This window comes from Melitaea cinxia, chromosome 25 (genome assembly GCF_905220565.1).
Source record: "Melitaea cinxia chromosome 25, ilMelCinx1.1, whole genome shotgun sequence".
Classification (NCBI taxonomy): Eukaryota; Metazoa; Arthropoda; class Insecta; order Lepidoptera; family Nymphalidae; genus Melitaea; species Melitaea cinxia.
The window spans coordinates 12107554-12133135 of NC_059418.1; the positions used below are offsets into that span (position 1 = coordinate 12107554).

At 34.1% G+C, this 25582-nt stretch overlaps 2 protein-coding genes, 1 long non-coding RNA gene and 1 pseudogene across 3 annotated transcripts; 2 read left to right on the forward strand and 2 right to left on the reverse strand.

The window, feature by feature from the left end:
* The first annotated feature begins 410 nt into the window (after nucleotides 1-410).
* LOC123666233 lies at nucleotides 411-1221 on the forward strand. The gene is made up of 2 exons (XR_006745184.1): nucleotides 411-856; nucleotides 991-1221. It is a non-coding gene; the product is annotated as an uncharacterized LOC123666233 (long non-coding RNA).
* Nucleotides 1222-6562: 5341 nt separating this feature from the next.
* On the forward strand, nucleotides 6563-12613 carry LOC123666232 (collagenase-like). The gene is made up of 5 exons (XM_045600413.1): nucleotides 6563-6760; nucleotides 7340-7604; nucleotides 9567-9665; nucleotides 10654-10850; nucleotides 12361-12613. Exons 1-5 carry the CDS (start codon nucleotides 6563-6565, stop codon nucleotides 12463-12465), a joined length of 864 nt encoding a protein of 287 aa, XP_045456369.1. The 3' UTR covers nucleotides 12466-12613.
* Nucleotides 12614-13514: 901 nt separating this feature from the next.
* LOC123666148 lies at nucleotides 13515-15911 on the reverse strand. The gene is made up of 2 exons (XM_045600355.1): nucleotides 15497-15911; nucleotides 13515-14055 (listed from the first exon to the last, which is right to left on the reverse strand). Exons 1-2 carry the CDS (start codon nucleotides 15775-15777, stop codon nucleotides 13698-13700), a joined length of 639 nt encoding a protein of 212 aa, XP_045456311.1. The 5' UTR covers nucleotides 15778-15911; the 3' UTR covers nucleotides 13515-13697.
* Nucleotides 15912-24383: 8472 nt separating this feature from the next.
* LOC123666339 lies at nucleotides 24384-24502 on the reverse strand (annotated as a pseudogene).
* Between the last annotated feature and the right edge of the window lie 1080 nt (nucleotides 24503-25582).

The window sequence follows — 25582 nt, forward strand, 5'->3', positions numbered from 1 at the left end:
TCTCTGAGATCCCATCATCAGGTCCTAGTTTCCTTATCATGGTATTAAACTAGGAATATCTCCTTTACAACAAAAAAAGAATTATCAAAATTGATACATCCAGTAGAAAGTTCTGCCGTCCTTTAACTAGAACCTCGTTAACCCTCAAATGGTCGATTTTGAGTTTTGAATGCAAAGTATTACAGTTTAAAATTCTCTATCTTTCTGTCTAAGAACCATAGCTCTATGACTTATAGTTTTAGAGATATTAAAACACGATATACCGTTAAATGGCAAAATATGCTACAAATTCTTGACTAAAAAGTGACTATACCACACTTCTTAGCTTGATGTACGTTTAAGTACCTTAGTTTCCAAATTCGCCTAATATTTTTTTTACCGTTTTATTAGCTTAAACTACGTTATTTGATTATTCTTGACTACAAATACGCTAAGGGCGTATAACGTGTTTGTAGTTTAGGATCAATTTTCATAAAACACAATAAAACAACGCTATAAACTATTTATGACGAAAAACTTACCTTAATTCTAGTTAGTCCACCATAACGGTATATTAGTCAAGTATTCAATACTGCGATTTTCTCAAAACAATTCATTAAAAAAGCGTTATTTACTTCTAACATGTAATTTGTTCAAAAAAATATTAGTCATTCTTAACTTAGTACCCGCTAACCCACGCTGCCTAACTAGAAACACGTTTTTCGTTGCTCGCGCTTCGTTCATTCCGGGAGTGTGCGGGGATACGATATGCGCGCGGGGAGCCTTGCCATTCCGTTCGGAGCGCTCATAAGGTGTGAGCGTGCGTCGTCGTAACGTGTACCCGCCAAAACTCAAATATGTCGGGGAGCATTACGAGGTAAGAGTTTTTAATTTTTGTGTAGCAATTAATATATTCCCCTTTTTATATTCCATAATATATTTGAAATACCGCGGACTGACTAATTACATATTTTTAGCAAACCAGATACTTAAATTATTTACCTATTTCAGACGACACGGTGTGTCTCAAAGAATTCAAAGTATGATAGATCTAGCCAATCATGCAAACGAGCAGACGAACAATAAAACCAGCACCCTAAAAAAGAAAAATTGCAGTGAACACACCTTTGTTGATAGTCTCTACAGCATAAACCAGGATTATTCTATGACATCCGAAGTTTTCCAAAATTTCTGCGAAACGCAAATTACAGGTACCTCGCATCATTTTCATAACATAAGTAATATAATTAATACTTTAAAAATGTCTAATAGTTACCAACCAGAACATGTTTCTAGTCAAGAAAACATAAACTTAATGTGTGATGAATCGATGCTAATAAGTCCGGCTCAGAGTTGCAGTTGTGATTATGATTCTGATGATTCAGTCAAAGATAAAGACTACATACCCACTGATAAAGATGACACAAACAGTGACGATACAGACGATGATTTTGTTAAATCACAAAATCCTCAAATCCTTAGAAGGCCTTCTGTAAATAATCTTGCTACCAAATTGGCTTCTATAGGACCAGTAAAACCTTTTCGACGGCATTCAATGAAAGCAAGGACGTTACGGCCTTGTGTTGATATTGCGCCATTACAAAAACGTCGTATGACCATCGATGCGTCTTTTTTAAAAGGATTGGAAAAGACCACCCAAGAATCAACTAAAGCGCAACCCAAGCGGCGAAAGTATAGTACGAGTTTAAAAGAAAGAAAATTAGAAAAGCAGAGACGAAAATTAAATCAACATAAAGTAAAAATTGGTTGTGACAATAAGTGTAGAAAAAAATGTTCATCAGTCTTTACAACTGATGAACGTGAAGAAATAAACAGAAAATTTTGGCTAATGACACATACAGAGACTAGAATTTTTGTAAGATCTAATTATGTGGTGGCCATTCCTAAAAGGAAGTATACTAATGAACCAAAGCGTAATCCGAGAAGGTCTTTTACGTTGCCGAAAGGCGATGGGACTCTCGTTTCTGTATGTAAAATATTTTTCTTAACAACTTTAGGATTTGAAAAACACAATGACTACATTTTATCCAACTGCCTTGATACAAGTAACGATACTGACAAACGTGGTAAACATACTAAAACACCAAAATTTGACCGACAAATTATTACAGAACATATTGAAACATTCAATCCATCAGCGCCGCATTACCGTCGTGAACATGCTCCAAATCGTCGCTATTTGACAAGTGAAGTTAACGTTAATTACATGTACAAAGACTTTTGTTCAAAGCATCCCGACATAAAAATTGGATACGAACTGTACAGAACACACTTGAAAAGCATGAATATATCGTTTGCCAAACTTGGGAATGAGGAATGCGAGCTTTGCGAAACTTATAAGTTACATACTCGCGATACACGACATGATGCTCGCGAAGAAATAATAACCAATTGTGACCAATGTGCAACATGGGCTACTCATCACAAGAAATATAAGTACGCTAGACAATTATATGATTCACATAAATCTTTGAAACAAAATACTGACGAAATATATTTTAGCAGTGACTTGGAGAAGGTCATAATGTTACCAAGGCTCGACTCATTTAAATCCGTCATATTTTGTCCAAGATTAACAGCATTTAATCAAACTTTCGCTCCAGTTGGAAAAATCACGAAAGATTCAAAGCCATTTGCAGCTATTTGGCACGACGCTATCGCTGGGAGAAAGCAAGAAGACATTATGAGTGCCTATTATAACTTTTTTTTACGTTTTCGTGATGTCAAAAAAATAAATATTTGGATGGATAATTGCACGGCTCAAAACAAAAACTGGCTTTTTTTTTTCTCTGTTAACTGATCTTATTAATAGTGATGTGATTGCTACCGAACAAATGACATTATATTATTTTGAACCGGGACATACATTTATGAGTTGTGACCAATTCCATCATCAAGTGGAGCTCTCTATGAAAAAAAAGGGCAGGATTTATGATTTTACTGATTTCGAAGAAGCTGTAGGGTCAGCTAATAATGGTAAAGTAATCTTAAAATCTCTACAGCCTCAAGACTTTATTGACTATACAAATAATATATCAGACAGACGTATCCAAAATGCCAACCCTAGGGTTTATCTCAAAAATATATCTCAAATTCGTTTCATTAGATCAAGCTTTGATCTACACTACAAAAATGATTTTGCTGAAAACTACAAAACGATGAAATTTTTGAATGACAAGTTTTTAAAAAACCCGCAGCTAGGAATAAGATTTCGTTCACTACCCAAAGGAATAGAGAGAGATCGGAAACAAAATATAATTGATAAACTATCACCTATCATACCAAAGCATAAACTATTTTTTTGGCAAAATTTACCAACTTGTGGCGATAGCGAAAGTCTTGAAGCACAAAAAAAGAAAACAAGAATCACTAATTAATAAGATATACCTAACAGCCATTTATAATTATTGAGACTGATTATACTTAAAATATGTTCTAGTGAATGCCATATAATCTTTGTTTAAATAACTTACTTACTAGTACTATCTGTAAGATATAAAGCACAAAGTTCCTTAAAGCAATCTGTGATTTAAACGAATGTCTTTTTGATAATATTAATGAGTAGTGTTACGTGATTGAAATTTTTATTATTGTCAAAACGCAAATATTGCCGCTATGGAAATAGTGCCTTAAAATAACTTTCCCATTATTTGATTGTTTAGTAAGTTAAGAAAATTAATCAAGGCTGTGCTAGTGGTAATTTTGAAATCCTATAATACTGTTGATTTTTAAGTGTTAAGGTGAAATAATAATTAATAATATGTTATTCATAATGAATAAAAGAAGAACTGTTAATTTATTTTTGAGATAACATTTTTTTTGTTGCTGTTTTTACAAATTGCTGCAGTTTATGTTTAATGATAAGTGAAGGAACCTTTTATAGTTATAATTTTTTAATAAAATTTGATTTAATTTTCATACTGCATTTTATTTAATCTTCCAGTTTTTTAATATGAGATGCTTAGCTATAAAGATGTTAGTAACAATCGAAGTAAGAGTTGCCTTTTTTTAGCTTAGTAAGCAAGTATATGTTTTTACAAAAGTTATTTTATTTTTCGGTAACACTTAGCTTAAAAGAGTCTTAGGTGCTTTAGCCTCTTTTTACGAAAGGTATTTATGTATAAAATTAAGAAAAATCTTAGCTACAAAACAGTTAATTGACTTAACGATTTTATAGTTAAGCATTTCAGGATAAATCTATCAAACATTACTAACCTTACATATTTAAAGAAAATGCTTAACTAAAGAGTCTCTAAGTGTAGGTTAGAGACATTTTAGTGCGGCAATCAATGTCAAAAAATATGTGTATTGCTTAGCTAAACCAAAATTCCTTGTTTTATAAATAATTCAAAGTATATTTCTGCGTAGAAAACATCCTAAATGATGCAGGAAAGTATTTGTTTAAATTATATCCAACAATCACTGATCTATGTATAATAGTTTTCTAAAAACAACGATTCCCGCGTTTTTTGCGTTTTTCTCTAAAATCACTTTTTGGGGTTAACGTGGTTTTAGTTAAAGGACGGCAGAGTTATGCGATATAATACAACGTAGGTCGACAAAAAAAGCGTCAAGTAAAACGCATTATTAGATATAACTCGCGAAGTAGTTGTTAGATCTTAAATAAATTTAAATGGGACCAATTGACACGCACCACATTTCGATTAAAAAAATTTTGTCGAAATCGGTCCACACGGTCAAAAGTCCTGATGTAACATACAAAAAAAAAAAACAGTCGAATTGAGAACCTCCTCATTTTTTGGAAGTCGGTTAAAAATAAAGTTTACTAGTGTTTACTAGTCTGAATTTAAAATATTTTTTTCCAAAGTCTCTATTGTGGACCCCGCGGGGCTGTAGCCCCGGTCCCCTAAGTCCGGTTTTGTCAATGTTCCCTTAGTTTCTACTGTTGCTTATGTTGTTTCATAGAATTCTTTAAGACGACGCAGAAATTATTTCAATTGATTCAGATTGATTCAGTCTATAACATCCCACTGCTGGGCATGGGCCTCTTTCTTCACGTAAAGCATCGGGGCTTAATCGATTTGATAAATAATATATTAATAAAAAACTCTCAGAAGTAATTAAAAGAAAAGAATGAGGAAAACAAAGAATAGGGGAATATGGAGTAAGCTGGAGGAGGCCTGTACCAGTGTGGGGTTCCAATAACAGAATAAAAGTATATTTATTTGAATACAAAATATTTTTTGTAAGGTTGTTAGAAATAAAAGACATTTCTTTTATCACTATCACTACATAGTATAAAACAAAGTCGCTTTCTCTGTCCCTGCACATGTATGTACGCTTAAATCTTTAAAACTACGCAACGGATTTTGATGCAGTTCTTTTTAATAGATAGATTGATTCAAGAGGAAGGTTTATATGTATAATAACATCCATTAAATAGTGGAGAAATACTGTTATTTTTGAGTTTTCTAATGTTATGTCGTAAATAATTATTATTTTTTCGCTTAAATTGCAAACACAGGCTGAACCTTACGAGATTTTTTAAAAATAATGTACTAAGTATTGTACACATTGAAAAGGTCTACAGAAAACTCCGCGATGGTATATACCTATCTCTTATGGATATCCCACAATAACATTTTTTTGTCATTTACTTTTTACGACAAATAATGGCTCATTTTCGAAGCGATTTTAACCAAAACAACATTAATCCTTATCCAATTAAATACCTTAAATACATTGTTGATTTAATATAGATCTATATGGCCCTTTACAGCAAATGATTTAAATGAATATTTTCGAAGATATTACAGATTTAAAAATCGCGGTACGTAGCGTTTGCGGCGGTTCCGGCCGGCTTTTACTCTTAAGTTAACGCGTGCGGGCCACGGGCAGTAATGAATAAATCAAAACTACTGGATCGATTTTAATCATTTTTTCAGTGAATGACATAGGCTATAATTATATTTTATACCCGTGCGAAGCCGGAGCGGGTCGCTAGTTCAATATATTTCCTTATCATTACATTTTTAAATATAAAAAAGACAAATAAAATAATTTAAAAATATAAAAATAGTAGTCCTCTGCTGGCAGGTTCAGGCCCAGGCCACCGATAGTTAAGGTTCCAGGCTGAGGAACTTCCTCATTTGAATCTGATCCTTGATCCAACAGTCAAGCGAGAGTTCTAATAGACCATTGACCGACACAACAATAGGAACATAGGCAAGGTCTAAATATTCACTTCATTTTTTTTTCACCTTTACGAGATTATCGTCATGTGGAACTGTAATGTCAACAATAATTGATCGGCGCGCTGATCGGTCTACTAGTACTATATCAGGTTTATTTTCTGCAATAAACCTGTCAGTGACAATGGACCGATCTCAGTAGAGCAATGCACGAGTACTTCAAAACACATTATTATTATGATTATTGTTATCATTAAATAAATTTATCTACGATTGATAGCCTTATCATAATTAAAATAAAATAAACCGTTTTCGCATTGTCACACCGAACGCTAAACTGATAATTCCAAAAAGATTATGTTTAACATATATAAAGTCAATCATCAAACGCCAGTCACCACACTCTCGCAATGAAGCTATTCCTGTTCCTCGCCGGGCTCGCCCTCGTCAGCGCCAGAGCACCCTACGTGCCCATCCTCACGGACTATCACGAACAGATCGGTATCCCGGAGGCGGCCAGGATCCAGAAGGCTGAAGGAGCGGTGGACTTCGATGGCAACAGGATCGTAGGAGGATCGCCAGCTGGCCTGGGTGCTCACCCTTATGCCGTGAGTAATTTTAATAATTATAATATAACTTTGATATAGATTAATTATAATATAACTTTGATATAGATATATAGGTTTTAAATAAATTTTAATAATTATAATATAAAAAACGTTACACCAGATTTGCAAAGCACATAACTGAAAAAAAAATCAAACAACTCACTCATAATCTTACTTTCAGCCGAGTTTAGCTTTTCACATATAGATCTGTACATACCTGTTAAAATTATTGCATAGAACGCGTGTAAAGTTAGCGTAATTCTGAAAATCTTACTAAACATGCCGCAATTTAGGGATTACAATCAAAATCAAAAATAAATTTTACAATTTTTACAAAATTTTACAATTACATTTAAAAGAAATTAGTAGTTAATGGTTAATGTAGATTCTGCAGAGAAGAATCGACAAGAAACTCCGCAGTTAATCATGTCAAAAAACTTTGTTTTGTGATTAAAAAAATTATACATCTTGCGTGAGTACTTAAATCGTTTCCTAGTGGGTAAACTTCGATAAATTAGCAACTTCGCTCTTCCGTAACTCAGTACTAAGGCTATATTTAATATACATCTCACGTCGTAGGCTGGACTGCTCATATCTGGTAATCTGGGCACGTCGATGTGCGGCGCCTCTCTCGTCACGAACACTCGCCTAGTCACCGCTGCCCACTGCTGGCGTACGGGCAGTTTCCAGGGTAACTCCTTGGTTGTTGTGCTCGGCTCCACTCGACTCTTCTCCGGTGGTACCAGGATCACAACCAGCCACGTTCAAATTCACGCCAGCTATAACCAGAGCCTCTTAACCAATGACATCGGCGTCATTTCTATCAGACATGTCAATTATAACGGTAAGTATATCTAAACTCATACCCATATACACTCTATGTTGTTTATAACGAAGAAATGTGCCAGTGTTATTTGTTTCTTAGACTCCTATTAGCATAGACGTAAGGCTAAATAGGACATGGCCCGAGTTGGCGTTCTGCGACGGGCGTCGCAAGCCGAGCATACGTACCTACTAGGGATGTAAATAAGTTTGCTCGCAAACGAAAAAAAAAACCGACTTCAATTACATCGACGGGTAATACAACGTAGATCGAAGAAAAAATAGTCAAGTAACTACGCGTTATCAAAGATTACTCAAAAAGTAGTTATCAGATCTCGATGAAATTTAAATAAGACCACATGATAAACATCAGCTTTCGATTAAATTAAAAATTATCAAAATCGGTACACCTAGTAAAAAGTTATTGCGGATTTTCAAGAGTTTTCCTTGATTTCTCTGGGACCCCATTATCAGGTCCTGGTTTCCCATGGTACTAAATTAGGGATATATGCTTTCCAACAAAGAAAGAATTATTAAGCGGGGTACATCCAGAAGAAAGTTATGCGGTATAATACAACGTAGGTCGACAAAAAAAGCGTCAAGTAAAAACGCATTATTAGATATAATTCGAAAAGTAGTTGTTAGATCTCAAATAAATTTAAATGGGACCAATTGACACACACCACCTTTCGATTAAAAAAAAATTGTCGAAATCGGTCCACCCGGTCAAAAGTTCTGATGTAACATACATTAAAAAAAATACAGTCGAATTGAGAACCTCCTCCTTTTTTGGAAGTCGGTTAGAAATAGAAAATAAATTAAAAATTTGTGGAATGGGTGACTTGAAAAACAAGGTCAGCCGAAATATATAGGTAGTTAGTAGTAGTTATGGGTGTCGTTAGTTTTATCGAATATTATATAAAAACTAGCCATATTTTATTAACCGACTTCCAAAAAGGAGGATGTTGTCAATTCGACTGTATTTTTTTTAATGTATGTTACATCAGAACTTTTGACCGGGTGGACCGATTTCAACAAATTTTATTTTAATCGAAAGGTGGTGTGTGCCAATTGATCCAATTTAAATTTATTTGAGATCTAACTACTACTTTTCAAGCTATATCGAATAATGCGTTTTTACTTGACGCTTTTTTCGTCGACCTACGTTGTATTATACCGCATAACTTTCTACTGGATGTACCGATTTTGATAATTCTTTTTTTGTTGAAAAGGGGATATCCCTAGTTTGGGTACCATGATAAGGAAACCACGATCTGATGATAGGATCCTAGAGAAATCGAGGGAAACTCTTGAAAATCCGCAATAACTTTTTACTGGGCGTACCGATTTTGATAATTATTTTTTTGTTGGAAAGAAGATACTCCTAGTTTAGTACCATTATAAGGAAACCAGGATCTGATAATGGGATCCCAGAGAAATTGAGGGAACTTCTTGAAAATCCGCAATAACTTTTTACTGGGTATACCGATTTTAATAATTTTTAATTTAATCGAAAGCTGATGTTTATCATGTGGTCACATATAAATTTTATTGAGATCTGATAACTACTTTTTGAGTAATCTTTGATAACGCGTAGTTACTTGACTATTTTTTCGTCGATCTACGTTGTATTACTCGTCGATGTGATTGAAGTCGGTTTCTTTTCGTTTGCGAGCAAACACAATTATTTCTCACTTGTCATCAGACGGACCGTATCGTGGATTACCATCACAGTGATATCAAAAACCCTCACTGGACATCCCCTTGTAGCATTTATTTTAGTATTCACTGTAACTGTTAATATCCTAATTATGAGAAGAGATAGCTCAGTGGTGACAGTTACTGACTGTAGTATGTAACTGTGGCTTTGATCCCCATTGATGGCAAATGTTTTGTTCAAACACAAGTTTGTCGTGGTCAAATCCTCGCCCTACTTCAAGCCAATCAGTATAACACCGTTACATCGCTATTTGTTTATTTTCAGATAACATCCGTAACATCGAGCTACCATCCGGTCTCTTTCTCATCATGACGTACGCTGGACAAAATGCAGTCGTCGTGGGCTACGGCAGAACCTCCGACTGTGAGTGATGAGTCATTTGTAAAACGAACTCTCTGTCTTTGGTAGTAACTGAAATGGACTGAAAAAAGCATCATCATCATCATCATCATCATTATCATCATCATCATCATCATCATCATCATCACCACCTCAGCCTACCACAGTCCACTGCTGGACATAGGCCTCCACAAGTTCACGGCAAAAATGGTGTGAACTCATGTGTTTTGCCCGGTTGGTGACTGCAGGACCGCAGGCAGTCGCACCAAAGACGCTGCTGCCTGTCTTTGGTGCATTTCATTGTATTTTAAAGCCAGCAGTTGGATGGTTATCCCGCCATCGGTCGGCTTTTTTAAGTCCCAATGTAGTAATGGAACTGTGTTATCCCTTAGTCGCCTCTTATGACACCCACGTGAACAGAGGGGGTGGCTTTATTCTTTAAAGCCGTAACCACACAGCACAAAAGCAAAGACGTAAGTATATTTGTGATTCGAAACATAAAGCACAGCTATCCGATGCAGGCTGTATTGCTGGATATCATGTTCAAGGAGCAACCCAACGCGGGAAGCACCTCGACCTTACAGATTAACAGCTAAGCGATACTGCTCTCAGCTGGTGTTGAGTCCCTGTGGTGAGTAAGGGAGCCAGTGCTCCTGGGGAGGATCGGGGGAGATTCCAAAACACGCTTGCAATGCTCCTGGCATCCACCTCCTGCAGGTGTCCACAAGCAAATGGATCCGTTTGCCATCAGGCGGACCTTAGGTCACCCTAGTACAACACGAGTAAAGTAAACAGGATATTAGGCAGTGGGATTGACTTGCGTTCCTCCAGCTCGAGCTCGTGATGCTGATTGGCGAGCGTGAAGATGCATAGAACGCAGCGCGTCGACGCCGAGCGCTGCGATGACTCTGTGGCGTTGCAAGCGTCCATTGGTTATGGTAACCGCTTACCATCATTCATGTGCGCCGTACGCTTTTTTGCCGAACTAGCTGCAAAAATATGTATTTTACAGCTGGCCCCGTAAGCAGCGATCCAGATCTTCGTCAAACGACCGTCACGGTGATCGAAAACTGGGAGTGTGTTAACATCTATGGACCATTTACTGTCATCTCGTCCACAATCTGCACGAACAGTTTATTCACGACCGGTCCATGCTCCGGAGACTCCGGTGGTCCACTGACCTTCACCTTCCTTAGGACCAGATATTTGGTGAGTCGATGACGTTATAATTCCTAAATTGTTAAATTCTTAATTTGTTAGTGCCTGAAACTTCGAGACTGCCATTCTAATCGAAAACAACATTTTATCTTATTTGACTCGCCTGATGGCGCAGATTGCAGCGTCCCTGCTTTCGACTTCGGTTTATATGTAAAATATTTATAAAAAAAGACTTCATCATTCGGCTTTTACCTAAATCACAAGTATCAATTGCTAAAATAACAACAAAGTTTTGCGCTCATTTTTATGTTCATTATAAGTGTGGTCCACTGAGTTACTCACTACGGCTTCGAACTGCGTGCTTCGGAGAGCATGTTGAGCTGTCGTTCCGGTTGTTGTCAAAGACACCTGATAGCGATCGTGAATATCATGTACAATCCCGGAAACTAATTTATGGGGTTGGGGGGAAAGAGGGGGTTGGGGGGAGGGGAGGAGGGTGGATTTTCACCCCTCCGGCATACTATTTTCGTGTAAACCCCGTTGTTACAGAGATAAGGTTAAGGTTAAATTTTTGTTATTTTTGACTCCACCTTAATTCTGGTGCTGCGGTAAGTTTACTCATGCTCCGTTCTGCGACTATCACGCGTTATTTTCCAAGAAATTTACGTAAAAACGATTTTTACTGTAAGATGAAAATACGATACGAACTGACCTTTAACGACTGACGAATAGACACTTTTAAACAAAATAACGCCACTTTTAAACAAAATAACGCGTAGTTGTGCTGCGGGACGTGCACTCATGCTCCGTTTTGGGACTTTCACACGTTATTTTTCGAACTAATGATGAAATAAAATGATAATTTAAAACACAATAACAATTATTAAAAATACGATACGAACTGACGTTTAACGACATAGACAACATAAACTGAGGTCTGAGACAGATTATTAAATGCATAATATAAAGAGTCAGACACGGAGCTCTAAGGTATTGTAATAATCAAATCTAAGGTATTGTAACCTCAAAACTTCTACCACAATATTTTCGTAACCATGGGGTTTACACGATAATAGTTGTCAGGGGGGATAGAAACCCACCCTTCCTACCCCTCCCAACCCCCCCTTTTCTCCCTTAACCTCATAATTTAACCTTAAAACATTAACCACGATATCTCTGTAACAACGGGGTTTACACGAAAATAGTATGCCGGAGGGGTGAAACGGTGAAAGGGGGTGTTGTTTAATGATTTTAATTTTGTAAAGAGTCGATAGGTGTTAATGTTAGGGAAGTTTTATTTAGTTTGTTTATATTGTTTACATTATTTTGATAAGGGGAGGTGTTAGAATATTATCAAAATGTAATTATATCTTGTGTTAAAGAGAATATATTTTAGATTGATTATCTATGGACTTGTTTATGGTTTATAGAAAGGAGACTAAAAATTAACGGTCAGTCTTGTCGCTACAGCTATTGTGTTTTATTAAAAGAGTCCTATAGTAGTGGGATGCTACATGTTATGGTCGAAGTCACGTATTTGCTGAAGTACAATTGATTTCAGATCGGAGTGACATCATTCGTCGCGGCCGCTGGTTGCCAGTCTGGTTTCCCCGCTGGTTACGCGAGAGTCACCTCCTTCGCCAGCTGGATCAGAGCGAGAATCTAAGACTAATGATTGGATACCGGAACATTGATCCATTCCATAAACTGTATATCCCTGTGTCGCGCATGTTAGAAGCTTTCTTTTCTCAGTATATGTATATGAAATATCTTTTCTTTTTCTAATATTAAATTAAAGAAATATAATATAAGTATAATGGCTTTCAATTATTTTTTCCCTTACTTATTACTAGCATGCAAAATTCCAGTTTTCTGATTTTTTTTTCATACAATCAGTAAACGGCAACGGATGGAATGTGAAATTAATTGTTTTTATTAAACGATATTAGATTATTTTTACCTTATTTTCGTTAAGTGTATTTCCGGAGCTTTTTCTCTTTATCAATATTGGCAAATAAATTATTACCTTACATGTAACGTAATGTTAATTTCATTTACGTGTACATTTTATTTTACATTTTGTTTTACTATTTATGTGTACAGCGCCATCTGTTCTCACGGATAATTACTAATTCTGTGGTGTTAAGGAAAAAGGAGATAACTACATCGGCATATCTGAACTTTTCACAATGGGGTATTAATAAGAAATTAACTCGTGTGATTAGTTATAAAATTGTAATTTATTTTATGTTACTTACTATACTTTTAGTTTTCATTTAATCAATCACACATAATAAGAAGATACTGACGTAATTCCACATTAGACTTATTACTTTAGAGTCACATATTTTACTTTTTTTTAATTCTTGTTGTTGTTTTGTATTTATATATTTAGCTTTTGTAATATTATTAAATTATTATCTATTATTAGTAAGGTGATTTATACAGCTTGATACTGTGTTGTACTTTACACTTGCAAAATAGTGTTGATACATATTATAATTATTATATTCAAGTTTTATAAATAAGCAAACAAAACAAGTGATTAGGTCAGTAATTAAAAATCAAAAAAAAAAAATTGTAGAAAAATAAAATGTTAAAGAGAGTAAACTCTTAACCACCATTGATTGTTCAATAAGTATATTTATTTTTACTGCACTGACCTTTTAATAAACGCATAGCTCGCAAGAGTTTTGTGTAGTATTAAAACGTCGGTTTCAACATTATTTTTATTTCGTTTTACATTGATTATTTTTCAAAAAAATCATCATCAATCCAGCATACCTATTATACATTGAAATTAGATTTCACAAAACATTGCATCGCCTCCCACCCTTAGTCACACAATGTCACACTTCGTGGACCCCCTGCCCCCCCCCCTTTATGATATGACGTAATTTATGGCTGGTCCCTTTCCGGCTCCTCTTGCGGTTCCGTCTCGGGCGTACCCTGATGCGCTCGGCGCGGAGGTGGCTCGTCTCCAGCCGCGCGCACCATGTCCCACAAGTCCGCATCATCGATCATCGCAGCGGGCGCGTGGCGATATTCGTTCAGTAACGCCAGAGTTCGGCGCATCAATAGTTGAAGCCAATACGGATCATCTAGTTCGTCATCGACTGTCGTACGAGAATTCGCCCGGTGTGGCGCTTCGTTTGGTACTCGAGCACTATGAATACGTTCTGTTTGTCTGTTACTGACATTTACGGCTGGAGGAGATGGAGAGGATATCTCTTGTGTTCCTTCGAGGGGTACAACTCTGAAAATTATAGGAGTAGAGTATAGATTTGTATTTTAATAAAGAAACTGTTCTCATCCAGATATTTAAGCTCTAGTTTGATCATAATTTATTTAACAGTAATTTAATCGTAACAACACAATTTAAAGATATCCCTTTCAAAAGTAATAAAATGATATAATTATATTGAATAAGTTCAATAAAGTAGATTGTTCACATGCAGCAAGCTCTTAAGTTTAATCATTAAAAGCATGAACTTGTTGTACCACTAAACAAATCATTTCAATTCCTTCAAATTAAATAATACAGGATAATCTATTCTACCATGAACTGAACTTAATTTTCTTTTAACTATCTAATATATAAAATTCTCGTGTCGCGGTGTTTGTAGTTAAACTCCTCCGAAACGGCTTGACTGATTCTCATGAAATTTTGTGTGCATATTGGGTAGGTCTGAGAATCGAACAACATTTATTTTTCATCCCCCTAAATGTTAAGGGTAGTCCACGCCAATTTTTTTTTATTTTTACATAAATTATTAATTTTTTATTTTTATGATTCAACATTAAAAGATACATACAACCCTAAATTTTCAACCCTCTACGATCAACCCTTAATTTTAAATAGCGTTTAGTGGCAAGACAACGTTTGCCGAGTCAGATAGTATACAATATAGCTTGTCACCTCACCGAGTGCTACCCGTAGTTCTGTTTTATTACACTAAGTTTAAATTTATCATTTTATAGACTTTTAATTTTACAACTAAACTAACGACCCGCCCCGGCTTCACACGGGTGCAATGTTGATACTAAATATTAAACATAAAATAAATATTTGCAATGTGTTTATTTACGACATCATAATTGTTATCCATTTACTCGTATTATACATATAAACCTTCCTCTGGAATCACTCTATTTACTAAAGAAAACCGCATCAATTTATTTATGATCTTCTGTCACCACCCACTCTTCTCACCGCGCTCCAACGAAAACTAACAGCAATTGTTGCTCATGGCACTCAGTTTGTTTACGGATCCACAGTGAAGCAGCGAGGTGATTTAAGTTCTATCCACTCTGCTATTGCCTTTTACAATTTAAAGGCTGATTTGGTTCAGTGAATACTAAATATTATAGTATATTTGAAGTATTTCGTCATATGATTACAAAATTATGTTTAATTTGATACAAAATCATTATTGTGTAAGAATAGACAAACATTTTTGTCAAGCTATTCTCTATTTTTGTCCATCACGTTCATCATATTACCTCAACCACCCACTTGTCTGCTCCAGCCCTAAACTAATCACCGAGGAGCTAGGTTCAGAGTCATTGCAGTTGTTTACTAATGGAGTTTTTGCTTTATAGTGTTGTCTATACAAATATGGGAAAAAGTTCTTATTTCTAAATAAACAAATATATGAAAAAGTTCCTATTTCTAAATAATTTTGCAACATACTTACTCTACGACATCTCCAGGAACGATCACGGAGATCGGCTCGTGCGAAGGCAACAAGTATCCATTGGTGCGCAGACAAAAACTGCCGGGCAAATTGAAGATCGTTTTTATCCGGTGCTCCAGGTAGCTCACTTGACCTCTCCTTCCGATCATGATGTAACAACGGGAGCGAGAATCTTTAAAATATCGCTCTAATTGCACAGTTACTCGAAATGCTGAATTGTCGTCACCGAGCGAATGCAATATTTCGTCGTCATCATTGTGACTAGTATAATTTATCAACATGGCTTGATACTAGTTCTTTGACTAATTATTTTGGCAAGCCACTTTAGCTATGAGTTATTATTTAAGTAGCTGTTTAAATAAAATATCTTAAATCCGATATTACGTGAGAGAGTCCCCGGGAGGCGTCTATCAAGTCTCTCATCAATTTTTCCGCTCATGCGCGATGAGATGTTTCCCAGATAGTTCTCGTCAAATCCGCCGTATACTACGGGTTTCGTGCGGACATGCTTGCGTAAATAAATAAATATAATATTATCATACTTTATGAATTAAATACGAATATTTTATAAATGTATGCGTGCGATGCGTGAGTGTTATATGAAATATGTATAAATATACTGTACATAAATAAATAATGAGTAGCTCACATATTTGTACACGCTAAGTAGCCTAAGCGACGTATGACAAAAAAGACAAGATTAATACATCATAGAAAAATCGATATTAACTGGTAGTTTAAAAAGCGCCGTCTGCACTGTCTTCAGCATAATAATTGTGTTTGCTCGCAAACGAAAAAAAAATCGATTTTAATTACATCGACGAGTAATACAACGTAGATCGACGAAAAAATACTCAAGTAACTGCGCGTTATCAAAGATTACTCAAAAATTAGTTATCAGATCTCGATAAAATTTATATTACCACATGACAAACATTAGCTTTCGATTAAATTAAAAATTATTAAAATCGGAATACCCAGTAAAAAGATATTGCGGATTTTCGAAATTTTCCCTCGATTTCCCTGAGATCCCATCATAAGATACTAGTTTTCTTCATCATGATACCAAACTAAGGATATCCCCTTTCCAACAAAAAAAATAATTATTAAAATCGGTACATCCAGTAGAAAGTTATGCGGTATAATACAACGCAGATCGACGAAAAAAGCGTCAAGTAAAAACGCATTATCATCACTACATAGTATAAAACAAAGTCGCTTTCTCTGTCCCTGCACATGTATGTACGCTTAAATCTTTAAAACTACGCAACGGATTTTGATGCGGTTCTTTTTAATAGATAGATTGATTCAAGAGGAAGGTTTATATGTATAATAACATCCATTAAATAGTGGAGAAATACTGTTATTTTTGAGTTTTCTAATGTTATGTCGTAAATAATTATTATTTTTTCGCTTAAATTGCAAACACAGGCTGAACCTTACGAGATTTTTTAAAAATAATGTACTAAGTATTGTACACATTGAAAAGGTCTACAGAAAACTCCGCGATGGTATATACCTATCTCTTATGGATATCCCACAATAACATTTTTTTGTCATTTACTTTTTACGACAAATAATGGCTCATTTTCGAAGCGATTTTAACCAAAACAACATTAATCCTTATCCAATTAAATACCTTAAATACATTGTTGATTTAATATAGATCTATATGGCCCTTTACAGCAAATGATTTAAATGAATATTTTCGAAGATATTACAGATTTAAAAATCGCGGTACGTAGCGTTTGCGGCGGTTCCGGCCGGCTTTTACTCTTAAGTTAACGCGTGCGGGCCACGGGCAGTAATGAATAAATCAAAACTACTGATCGATTTTAATCATTTTTTCAGTGAATGACATAGGCTATGATTATATTTTATACCCGTGCGAAGCCGGACTGGGTCGCTAGTTAGATATAACCCGAAAAGTAGTTGTTAGATCTCAAATAAATTTAAATGGGACCAATTGACACACACCACCTTTTGATGAAAAGAAAATTTGTCGAATCCGCTCCACTCAATCATTAGTTCTGAAGTATCATACATAAAAAAAAGCAGTCAAATCGAGAACCTCCTCCTTACTTGGAAATCGGTTAACCAACGAAATCAAACCCAAGACATTTATTTAATTATTATACCGATAAAACTGGAAACGATAATTCATATTTGAACGAAACGCTAGCGCGATTTAAACGACACTTCATGCCATCTGTTGATAGATATCAATAACTATGTAGTTCTAATGTGCTTTCTTTTACAGATAAAGATGAGTTGCTGCTGTTTTATAATGAAGACGATAATATAAATAATGTTTAAGGTTTTTGCTACTTTCATTGAAGGGAAATCTCAATAATGTCATAGTGTGACCAGAATATTACATGTTTGATAAACGCAAGACATGCTAGGTATGTTCCAATTATTGGCGGCCACATACGAATACATTTTTATTTAAAATGTCTGAATTATTTCTAATTAAAATGTAATTAATTTAATGATACATAACCATTCCACCTATTATCTAGTCATTTAAAGAATAGAATTGATTTTCAAAGTGATCGTGTGGCGCTATCACCAGCAATAGTACGAGCGGAGGCTGTAGATGGCGTGAACGACGTATTGACAACCAGTCTAAATAAATTATCTAAAGTTAAACTCGGTTATCTACGAGAGTTTTATGTGACAATCAATCTGTCTTCTATTTACCGGTAAAACTTAGCGTTTTAAAGCGTTTCCGTCTCATAATTACTGTTAAAAAAATTTAAACTTAATGTAAGATGTCAATAAATATTAACTTATTTTCTAACGGTAATTGGTAACGTTACCAAACCTTGGTTCATATTAATTTCATGTAACATTTGATTGGCTTAAGAACAAAAAAAAAAATTAAATATAAAGTTGAGTATGAAATTAAATGATTAATTTAAGTGACATTCAAATACGCGTAACTTGTCAATACATTTACATTATCTGTATGTACGCGCTAAATTGGAAACAAAACCCCCTAAACCAAAAATTGAAATTATTTAAAAATCAGTCAGATTAATGTTTTTCTTATTAGATTTTATTTTTCAAAGGATTTTAAAATTCAAAATATATTTTTTATACTTTCCCTTTTCTTCTTATACTTTGCTTTAGTAAGGAATTATATATTATAAATTGCTAAAATATATTCGTAGATTGATAAATGAAGAATTTTTTTTAATATTAAAAATATATTATGTTCCGACGAATTAAGAGTTCCCAAGAAAATACCCTAAAAAAATGTATCCCCAAAAATATTCCCAGAGGGAAAGAACCGATTTGAAAAAATTGTACGAGTAACGGTTTCAGCGCATTGTGCAATTGGCTAATAATAATTTGAACAACCTTAATATGACAGTCTTGCTGCTGTGCCTCATAATGACCGTTAGTCATTAGACGTTATTCTAACGGACGCCTTTTGTTTATGTATTCGTTAGTAAATATCGTAAAAATAATCGTAGTTATTAACGATATGTGACTTAATAGAATTTTATTTAGAGATTTTTTTACGTCGTAATAATTTGTGTGTAAAGTGAAGTGAAATGTTTCGTGAAAATGACTGTATGTAAGTCGAATTGTTTGAACTCTGGTTGAAATTACGTAATTGGAGATTAAATACGCTTCTGCTTGCAGAGTTGGTCTCAACGACGCAGCAAAATAATGCGATGCCATCAGGTCAGTGGTCGTTATACACTAATGCTTTGGCTAAACTATACACAATCGGGATCTAATTTATAGGGGTATAGGGTTTGGGGGGAGAGGTGGTGAATGGGGGAGGGGTGCGCTAGAATATAGGTATAGAAATTCGCGAAATACCCAAAATCGAATCGGAGCACCCCAATGTCCACGTGGTCTTGGTCTGCCCTACCCCTAGTGTTTTTTTGAAGCCGGGGGCGCGAAGGGTGGGCAGCCGTCGCCCGCCGTGCGAAAGCGCGCGAACGAATGCGTAGAGGAGCGGCTGAGGCTGGTCGCCTTCAGCGAGCCAAGCGTTATTCTATCCTCAAAGGTGGTAGGTTATTTTTTTTTTGTAACGAACATATAATTAGATCCCGATTGTCTATAGAGTACCAATGCTTTATAATCATTAATTTAATAATCCTGTCTGATTGTTAAAACTGCTTGAAAATCCATTCGATAGTAATTTAGTTTATGATTTGCAAATCGCCGAGTATTAGATATCCCGCAATAATAAATTGAAGCGCAGATCTTACATCCCCGCAACGTGTTCCTTGTTGTCGTTGTACTCGTCTATTGGATCGTCATAAGATGAATAAATAATATAAAGCGTGTAAATAATAAGCTAATATAAAACGTGTAAATATACACGCTTTATATTAGCTTCATCTGTATGTTTGTATGTCTGTAACCGACTTCTTTGGACTTCATTTTGACGCACTTTAAAAATTCAGATTTGATTTAAACACTATCTTATATCAGTATCCCAATGATTTGACATTTTACTAAAGATTGAAGATTACTAGATTATTATTTAAAAATAAGGATCGTCAGGATTAAATGATTTTCTTTTTTTTTTTTAAGAAGTTTTGTAGTGTGTCTATAATAGTACTATATTGAAATCAAGTAAGTATTTAAACATAAAGATATATTTTACTACGTAACTATTTTTTTTAAATATAAGTTTTAACATCCATAAGCTCTTCAGTACCCTTGCCTTTTTAACCGACTTCCAAAAAAGGAGGAGGTTCTCAATTCGACTGTATTTTTTTTTTTTTTTTTTTTTTTTTTTTTTTTTTTTTTTTTATGTATGTTACATCAGAACTTTTGACCGGGTAGACCGATTTCGACAAATTTTGTTTTAATCGAAAAGTGGTGTGTGCCAATTGGTCCCATTTAAATTTATTTGAGATCTAACAACTACTTTTCGAGTTATATCTAATAATGCGTTTTTACTTGATGCTTTTTTCGTCGACCTACGTTGTATTATACCGCATAACTTTCTACTGGATGTACCGATTTTGATAATTCTTTTTTTGTTGGAAAGGGCATAACCCTAGTTTAGTACCGTGATAAGAAAACCAGGATCTGATGATGGGATCCCAGAGAAATCGAGAGAAACTCTCAAAAATCCGCAATAGCTTTTTACTAGGTGTACCGATTTTTATGACTTTGAATTTAATCGAAAGCCAATGTTTATCATGTGATCACATTTGAATTTCATCGAGATCTGATAAATACTTTTTGAGTAATCTTTGATGACGCGTAGTTGCTTGACTATTTTTTCGTCGATCTACGTTGTATTACTTGTCGATGTAATTGAAGTCGGTTTTTTTTTCGTTTGCGAGCAAACACAATTATTTATTTACTTTTTAATTTTCAAAGCGTTGAGGCGAATTAATTTCAACATTGCATTCTTCAAATTACGAACTAAACCTTATTTTCTCTAATTCGATAGTGAGTCCAAAACTGACCGTGAGAGATATATATACCTATATATTTATGTAGGTAAATAATTAAGATAATTATTTACGACTATAGTTTTTTTTTCTTTCATGCTCTATGCATTACTATTTTATAACACACTACATGCTTTACACTTAAAAAAAAAATTTGAATTTTATATATATTTTCTAATTCTTGATTTTTTTTTAATTTTGTTGATTGTTTTTTAATTAAGTACATAAAAGTATTTAGGAAATTTAGTATTTTAGAAAATAACAAATACCGTAAAATAAAATAAATCAAACATAATTGTGTTTGCTCGCAAACGAAAAAAAAACCGACTTCAATTACATCGAAGAGTAATACAACGTAGATCGACGAAAAAATAGTAATACTTTGTTCGTATTCCATATAACGCGACATTATAAAATTGTAGAATTATATAATGTTCTACTGTTATTTCTAACATTTTGTTAGCGATTGTAGGCAGAAATTTCATAAAAGGCCCGTCGTCGATTCGCGCGAAGCGCTGACATCGCTTATTACGGCGGGTTTTTTAGTTGAAGCGGATTTATATTGAATTACGGTTTATGTCTTTTTTATTAAAAATATGTAATGTTCATGTTTTCACACAGCTCCGATGCACGACTGGAGTTTACCCCTTCAGATCAACTGTCTAAATAGGCACAAAAAGGCTTACTAGTCTAAGAAATATATTAATACTATATCAAATTGTAAATAAATGAATGCAATAACGCCACCTATCGGAACCTAATTGCGTTATTAGAAAATGTCTGAACGCCATCTCTAACAAGGTCATTCGTTCAGTAGATTTTACTGTTCAATTTTTTCATTCCGGGGCCTTAAATGAAAATCGATTCTTAAGGAGAAAACTCCAAAAACAGTCAAGTAAATACGCCATATCAGATATAGCTCAAAAAGTTCGAGTCAAATCTCAATTATATTTAAATGGGACCACATGACAAGCACCACCTATCGATTAAAAAAAGAATCATCGATATCGGTCCACCTAGTAAAATAGTAATGAGGTTAATATAAAGTTGGTCGACGTAAATTTAGCCAAGTAAATACCCAGTATTAGCGATAACTCAAAAATTAAAAGCTCAAATATATTTATAACGAATAAACTGCTACTCTCTACTCTAGTGGAATATTGTAATTTGATCGATAGTGAACGAAGTAATTTCATTACATTTTGATAGATGGCGTTGTGGCAAAGTATTGAACATGACCACAGTCGTCTTAACATCGTCATGTAAATACGTGTCATCAAAGATTACTCAAAAATTGCTCATTATATCTCAATCATATTTAAAACGGACGACATGACAACTATTAGCTTTTGATTTATACAAAAAAGATCAAAATCAGTGCACCCAGTAAAAAGATATAACGTATAATACAACGTAGGGTGACGAAAAAACCGTCAAGTAAATACGCAATATTAGATATAACTCACAAATTACGAATCAAATCTCAATTAAATTTGAATGGGACCACGTGACGAATAGTAGCTTTTAATTTATATAAGAAACGTCAAAATCGGTGCACCCAGTAAAAAGTTATGAGGTATAATACAACGTAAGGTGACGAAAATAATGTCAAGTAAATACGCGTTATCAAAGATTAATCAAAAAGTAGTTATCAGATCTCGATAAAATTTATATGTGACCACATGATAAACATCAGCTTTCGATTAAAGTAAAAATTATCAAAATCGATACACCCAGTAAAAAGTTATTGCGGATTTTCAAGAGTTTCTCTCGATTTCTTGGGATCCCATCATCAGATCCTGGTTTCCTTATCATGGTACCAAACTAGGGATATCCCCTTTCCAACAAAAAAAGAATTATCAAAATCGGTACATCCAGTAGAAAGTTATGCGGTATAATACAATGTAGGTCGACGAAAAAAGCATCAAGTAAAAACGCATTATTAGATATAACTCGAAAAGTAGTTGTTAGATCTCAAATAAATTTAAATGGGACCAATCGGCACACACCACCTTTCGATTAAAACAAAATTTGTCGAAATCGGTCTACCTGGTCAAAAGTTCTGATGTAACATACATAAAAAAAAAAAAAAAAAAAAAAAAATACAGTCGAATTGAGAACCTCCTCCTTTTTTGGAAGTCGGTTAAAAATAATAATAATAATTCCAACTATTAAGTGAAATAAAAAAACATGTCTTTATTTATTTTTGTCGAGAGTATAAAATTACATGAATAATTTTAAAAAAGTTTACTAGTAATATTTTAGTTTTACAATCGTCATATTATACAGTCGTGTGACTGATATTACGTCACTTCCGTTATATATTTTTCTTACGGTTTTAGTATCACATTTCTTTTTCATTTCGCTCGCCCAGCCAAATGTCAAGCCTGCCGTACGGAACTTCATTCCAATATAGCTTATACATTAGAATAACACGTAGGCTATATGTTTAAAAGATAGTGTATGAATTGTCCAAAATATAACGATAATTGTCAAGAAGGTCGGAAAAAAATCTGTCGTCTGCGAGCTTTTCTGGCGTGCGCTACAAAAACTGTAGAGTTTACACGTATATAATGTACAGGAGAAATGTTTATCTTAATTAGTCCTATAAAACAGTCTGTAATAGCATAATTATATCTATCTCCATTATCGCAAAAACAGTGAACCATAAATACAATAAAAATTGATAATATATTTCTATTGCACATTTGTTTAGTACCAATTGATTTTTATGTCGCAGAACCGATTTTGATGAATTTTGGTATAAAGATAGATATTGAGAAGGTTAGCTGCTCAAGACGAAGTCGCGGGTACCAGCTAGTGTGACATAAAACATGCAAGCAACATAATTAGCAAGGCGTCTTCGGGTTAAACAGTAAGCAGTAGAAAAGTAATAGGATGTGAGCCTTCATGCAGAGACTATGAATAAAAAAATTACGTGCGTACAAAGTACACATGTCAGAAGTGAAACTTCTTTGGCAAACTCATTGAAAAAAAACTAATTAAACAAAACTAATTAAAAAAAATCTAAAGATTTAGATTTCCGTTCAAGCGCTATCTAGTTAGTAGTTTGCAATGTAATACTATTGATATTAATTTAACAATCTTTGTAGTTTCTATAGCACACGCTAGGTGGCTCTGTTTTGTCGAGCTGTGAACGTAGTATATAATTATATATTATAAATATAATTTTTCACGACGTTTTCTGTAAGTTGTAAAAAAGTCCTTTAATGTTTCATTCTTGTGTATGCCATGAAAGAATAAATTATACGCAAGAACATGATGTGTTTTGTTAAATTATAGACTGTTTACATTTCGTATCTCGAACTTCGAAGAAGAATAGATATTCTAATAAAAAAAAAAAAAATTAGTTTCATAATGCAATCTTTAATTTTTTTTGTTCTTATGTTAAGCTAAATTTCAAAAACTAATTGAAAAAAAAAAAAGCAAAGAGCCAACGTCACGCATAGTTCCCGGGCGGTCACCCATCCAATTACTGACCGCGCCCGACGTTGCTTAACTTTGGTGATCGGACTAGAACCGGTGTATTCATCGTGGTATGGACGTTTAACTTTACAATAAAACATGTTTGTATTGTCTAATAACAACAAAAAGCTGTGAACGTTGACATTCTGTAGTATATTTAGTATCAGCATAGCCCGTGCGAAGCCCGAGCGGGTTGCTAGTTAATAACTAAAAAGTTGCTAAAAAAAAATTCTGTTTTGCCGTTGTCGTTCTCTCTTCACGTTCTACTTCCTTTTCTACTTTTTTAAGTTCGATTAGCTATACGAGTGGTTTTTTTTTTTTTTTTTATATCTATTATTTGTAACGTCATTGTATATTTCATCTTCATTGTATATAAATGTATTCACGATCGTACACAACCAGTACACTAAGAAATTCTTTTTTAGAGCGCTAGGCTTGAAGATTTATATGTTATCAGTGCCATCTACCGTCCTTACTATGCGTAAATATCTTACATTTAAAAATAATGAAATATATAATAATGAAATATATAATAAAATAATGTAAATAAATAATATATATGGTAAATAAGTATAGTAATATATAATAATAAAATAAAAATATATGGTAATTACCATTGTATGTTTTTTTTTTACTATTTGTACAAATTAATTTTCTTTTATTTCTCTTTACTTCTTTGAATCCTTTTGTTTTAATCTTTAATAGTAGTTAATTTAATTGTAAAACACTATCTTAAGTTCTTACCATTTGCATGTTATTTATATTATGGTATAAGGGAATGCTAGTTAAATGTAGTTATCACCTATAATCAAAGTTACACTCAGACTACGGTTATTGTATATATGTACTTGAAATACGGTGTGTACTTTGTTGCTGTTCTATAAAAATAAATAAATAAAACAAACTTCACCATTAACATGTATACACTAATTTCTATTGTGATCGATATTTAAAGAAAGAATTAATTAAACATAAAAATGGGTTTGTCGTCTTCACACTAGATGGCAGTGGTTGTATTTTCAATCACGCTAACGTTGTGATAATCTTAAAACATATGATAAGTGATGGTTCAGTTGTTTGGTTGTTTGGTTGTTTGGTTGTTTGGTTGTTTGGTTGTTTGGTTGTTTGGTTGTTTGGTTGTTTGGTTGTTTGGTTGTTTGGTTGT

Excerpts from the sequence above, each read along its gene's own strand:
- LOC123666232 (XM_045600413.1), top strand. The coding sequence starts at position 6,563 with ATGAAGCTATTCCTGTTCCTCGCCGGGCTCGCCCTCGTCAGCGCCAGA. Across the intron at positions 6,761-7,339 it reads TGGGTGCTCACCCTTATGCC|GCTGGACTGCTCATATCTGG; the intron begins GTGAGTAATTTT and ends CTCACGTCGTAG. Across the intron at positions 10,851-12,360 it reads TCCTTAGGACCAGATATTTG|ATCGGAGTGACATCATTCGT; the intron begins GTGAGTCGATGA and ends AATTGATTTCAG.
- LOC123666148 (XM_045600355.1), bottom strand. The coding sequence starts at position 15,777 with ATGTTGATAAATTATACTAGTCACAATGATGACGACGAAATATTGCAT. Across the intron at positions 14,056-15,496 it reads GTTCCTGGAGATGTCGTAGA|AGTTGTACCCCTCGAAGGAA; the intron begins GTAAGTATGTTG and ends TATAATTTTCAG.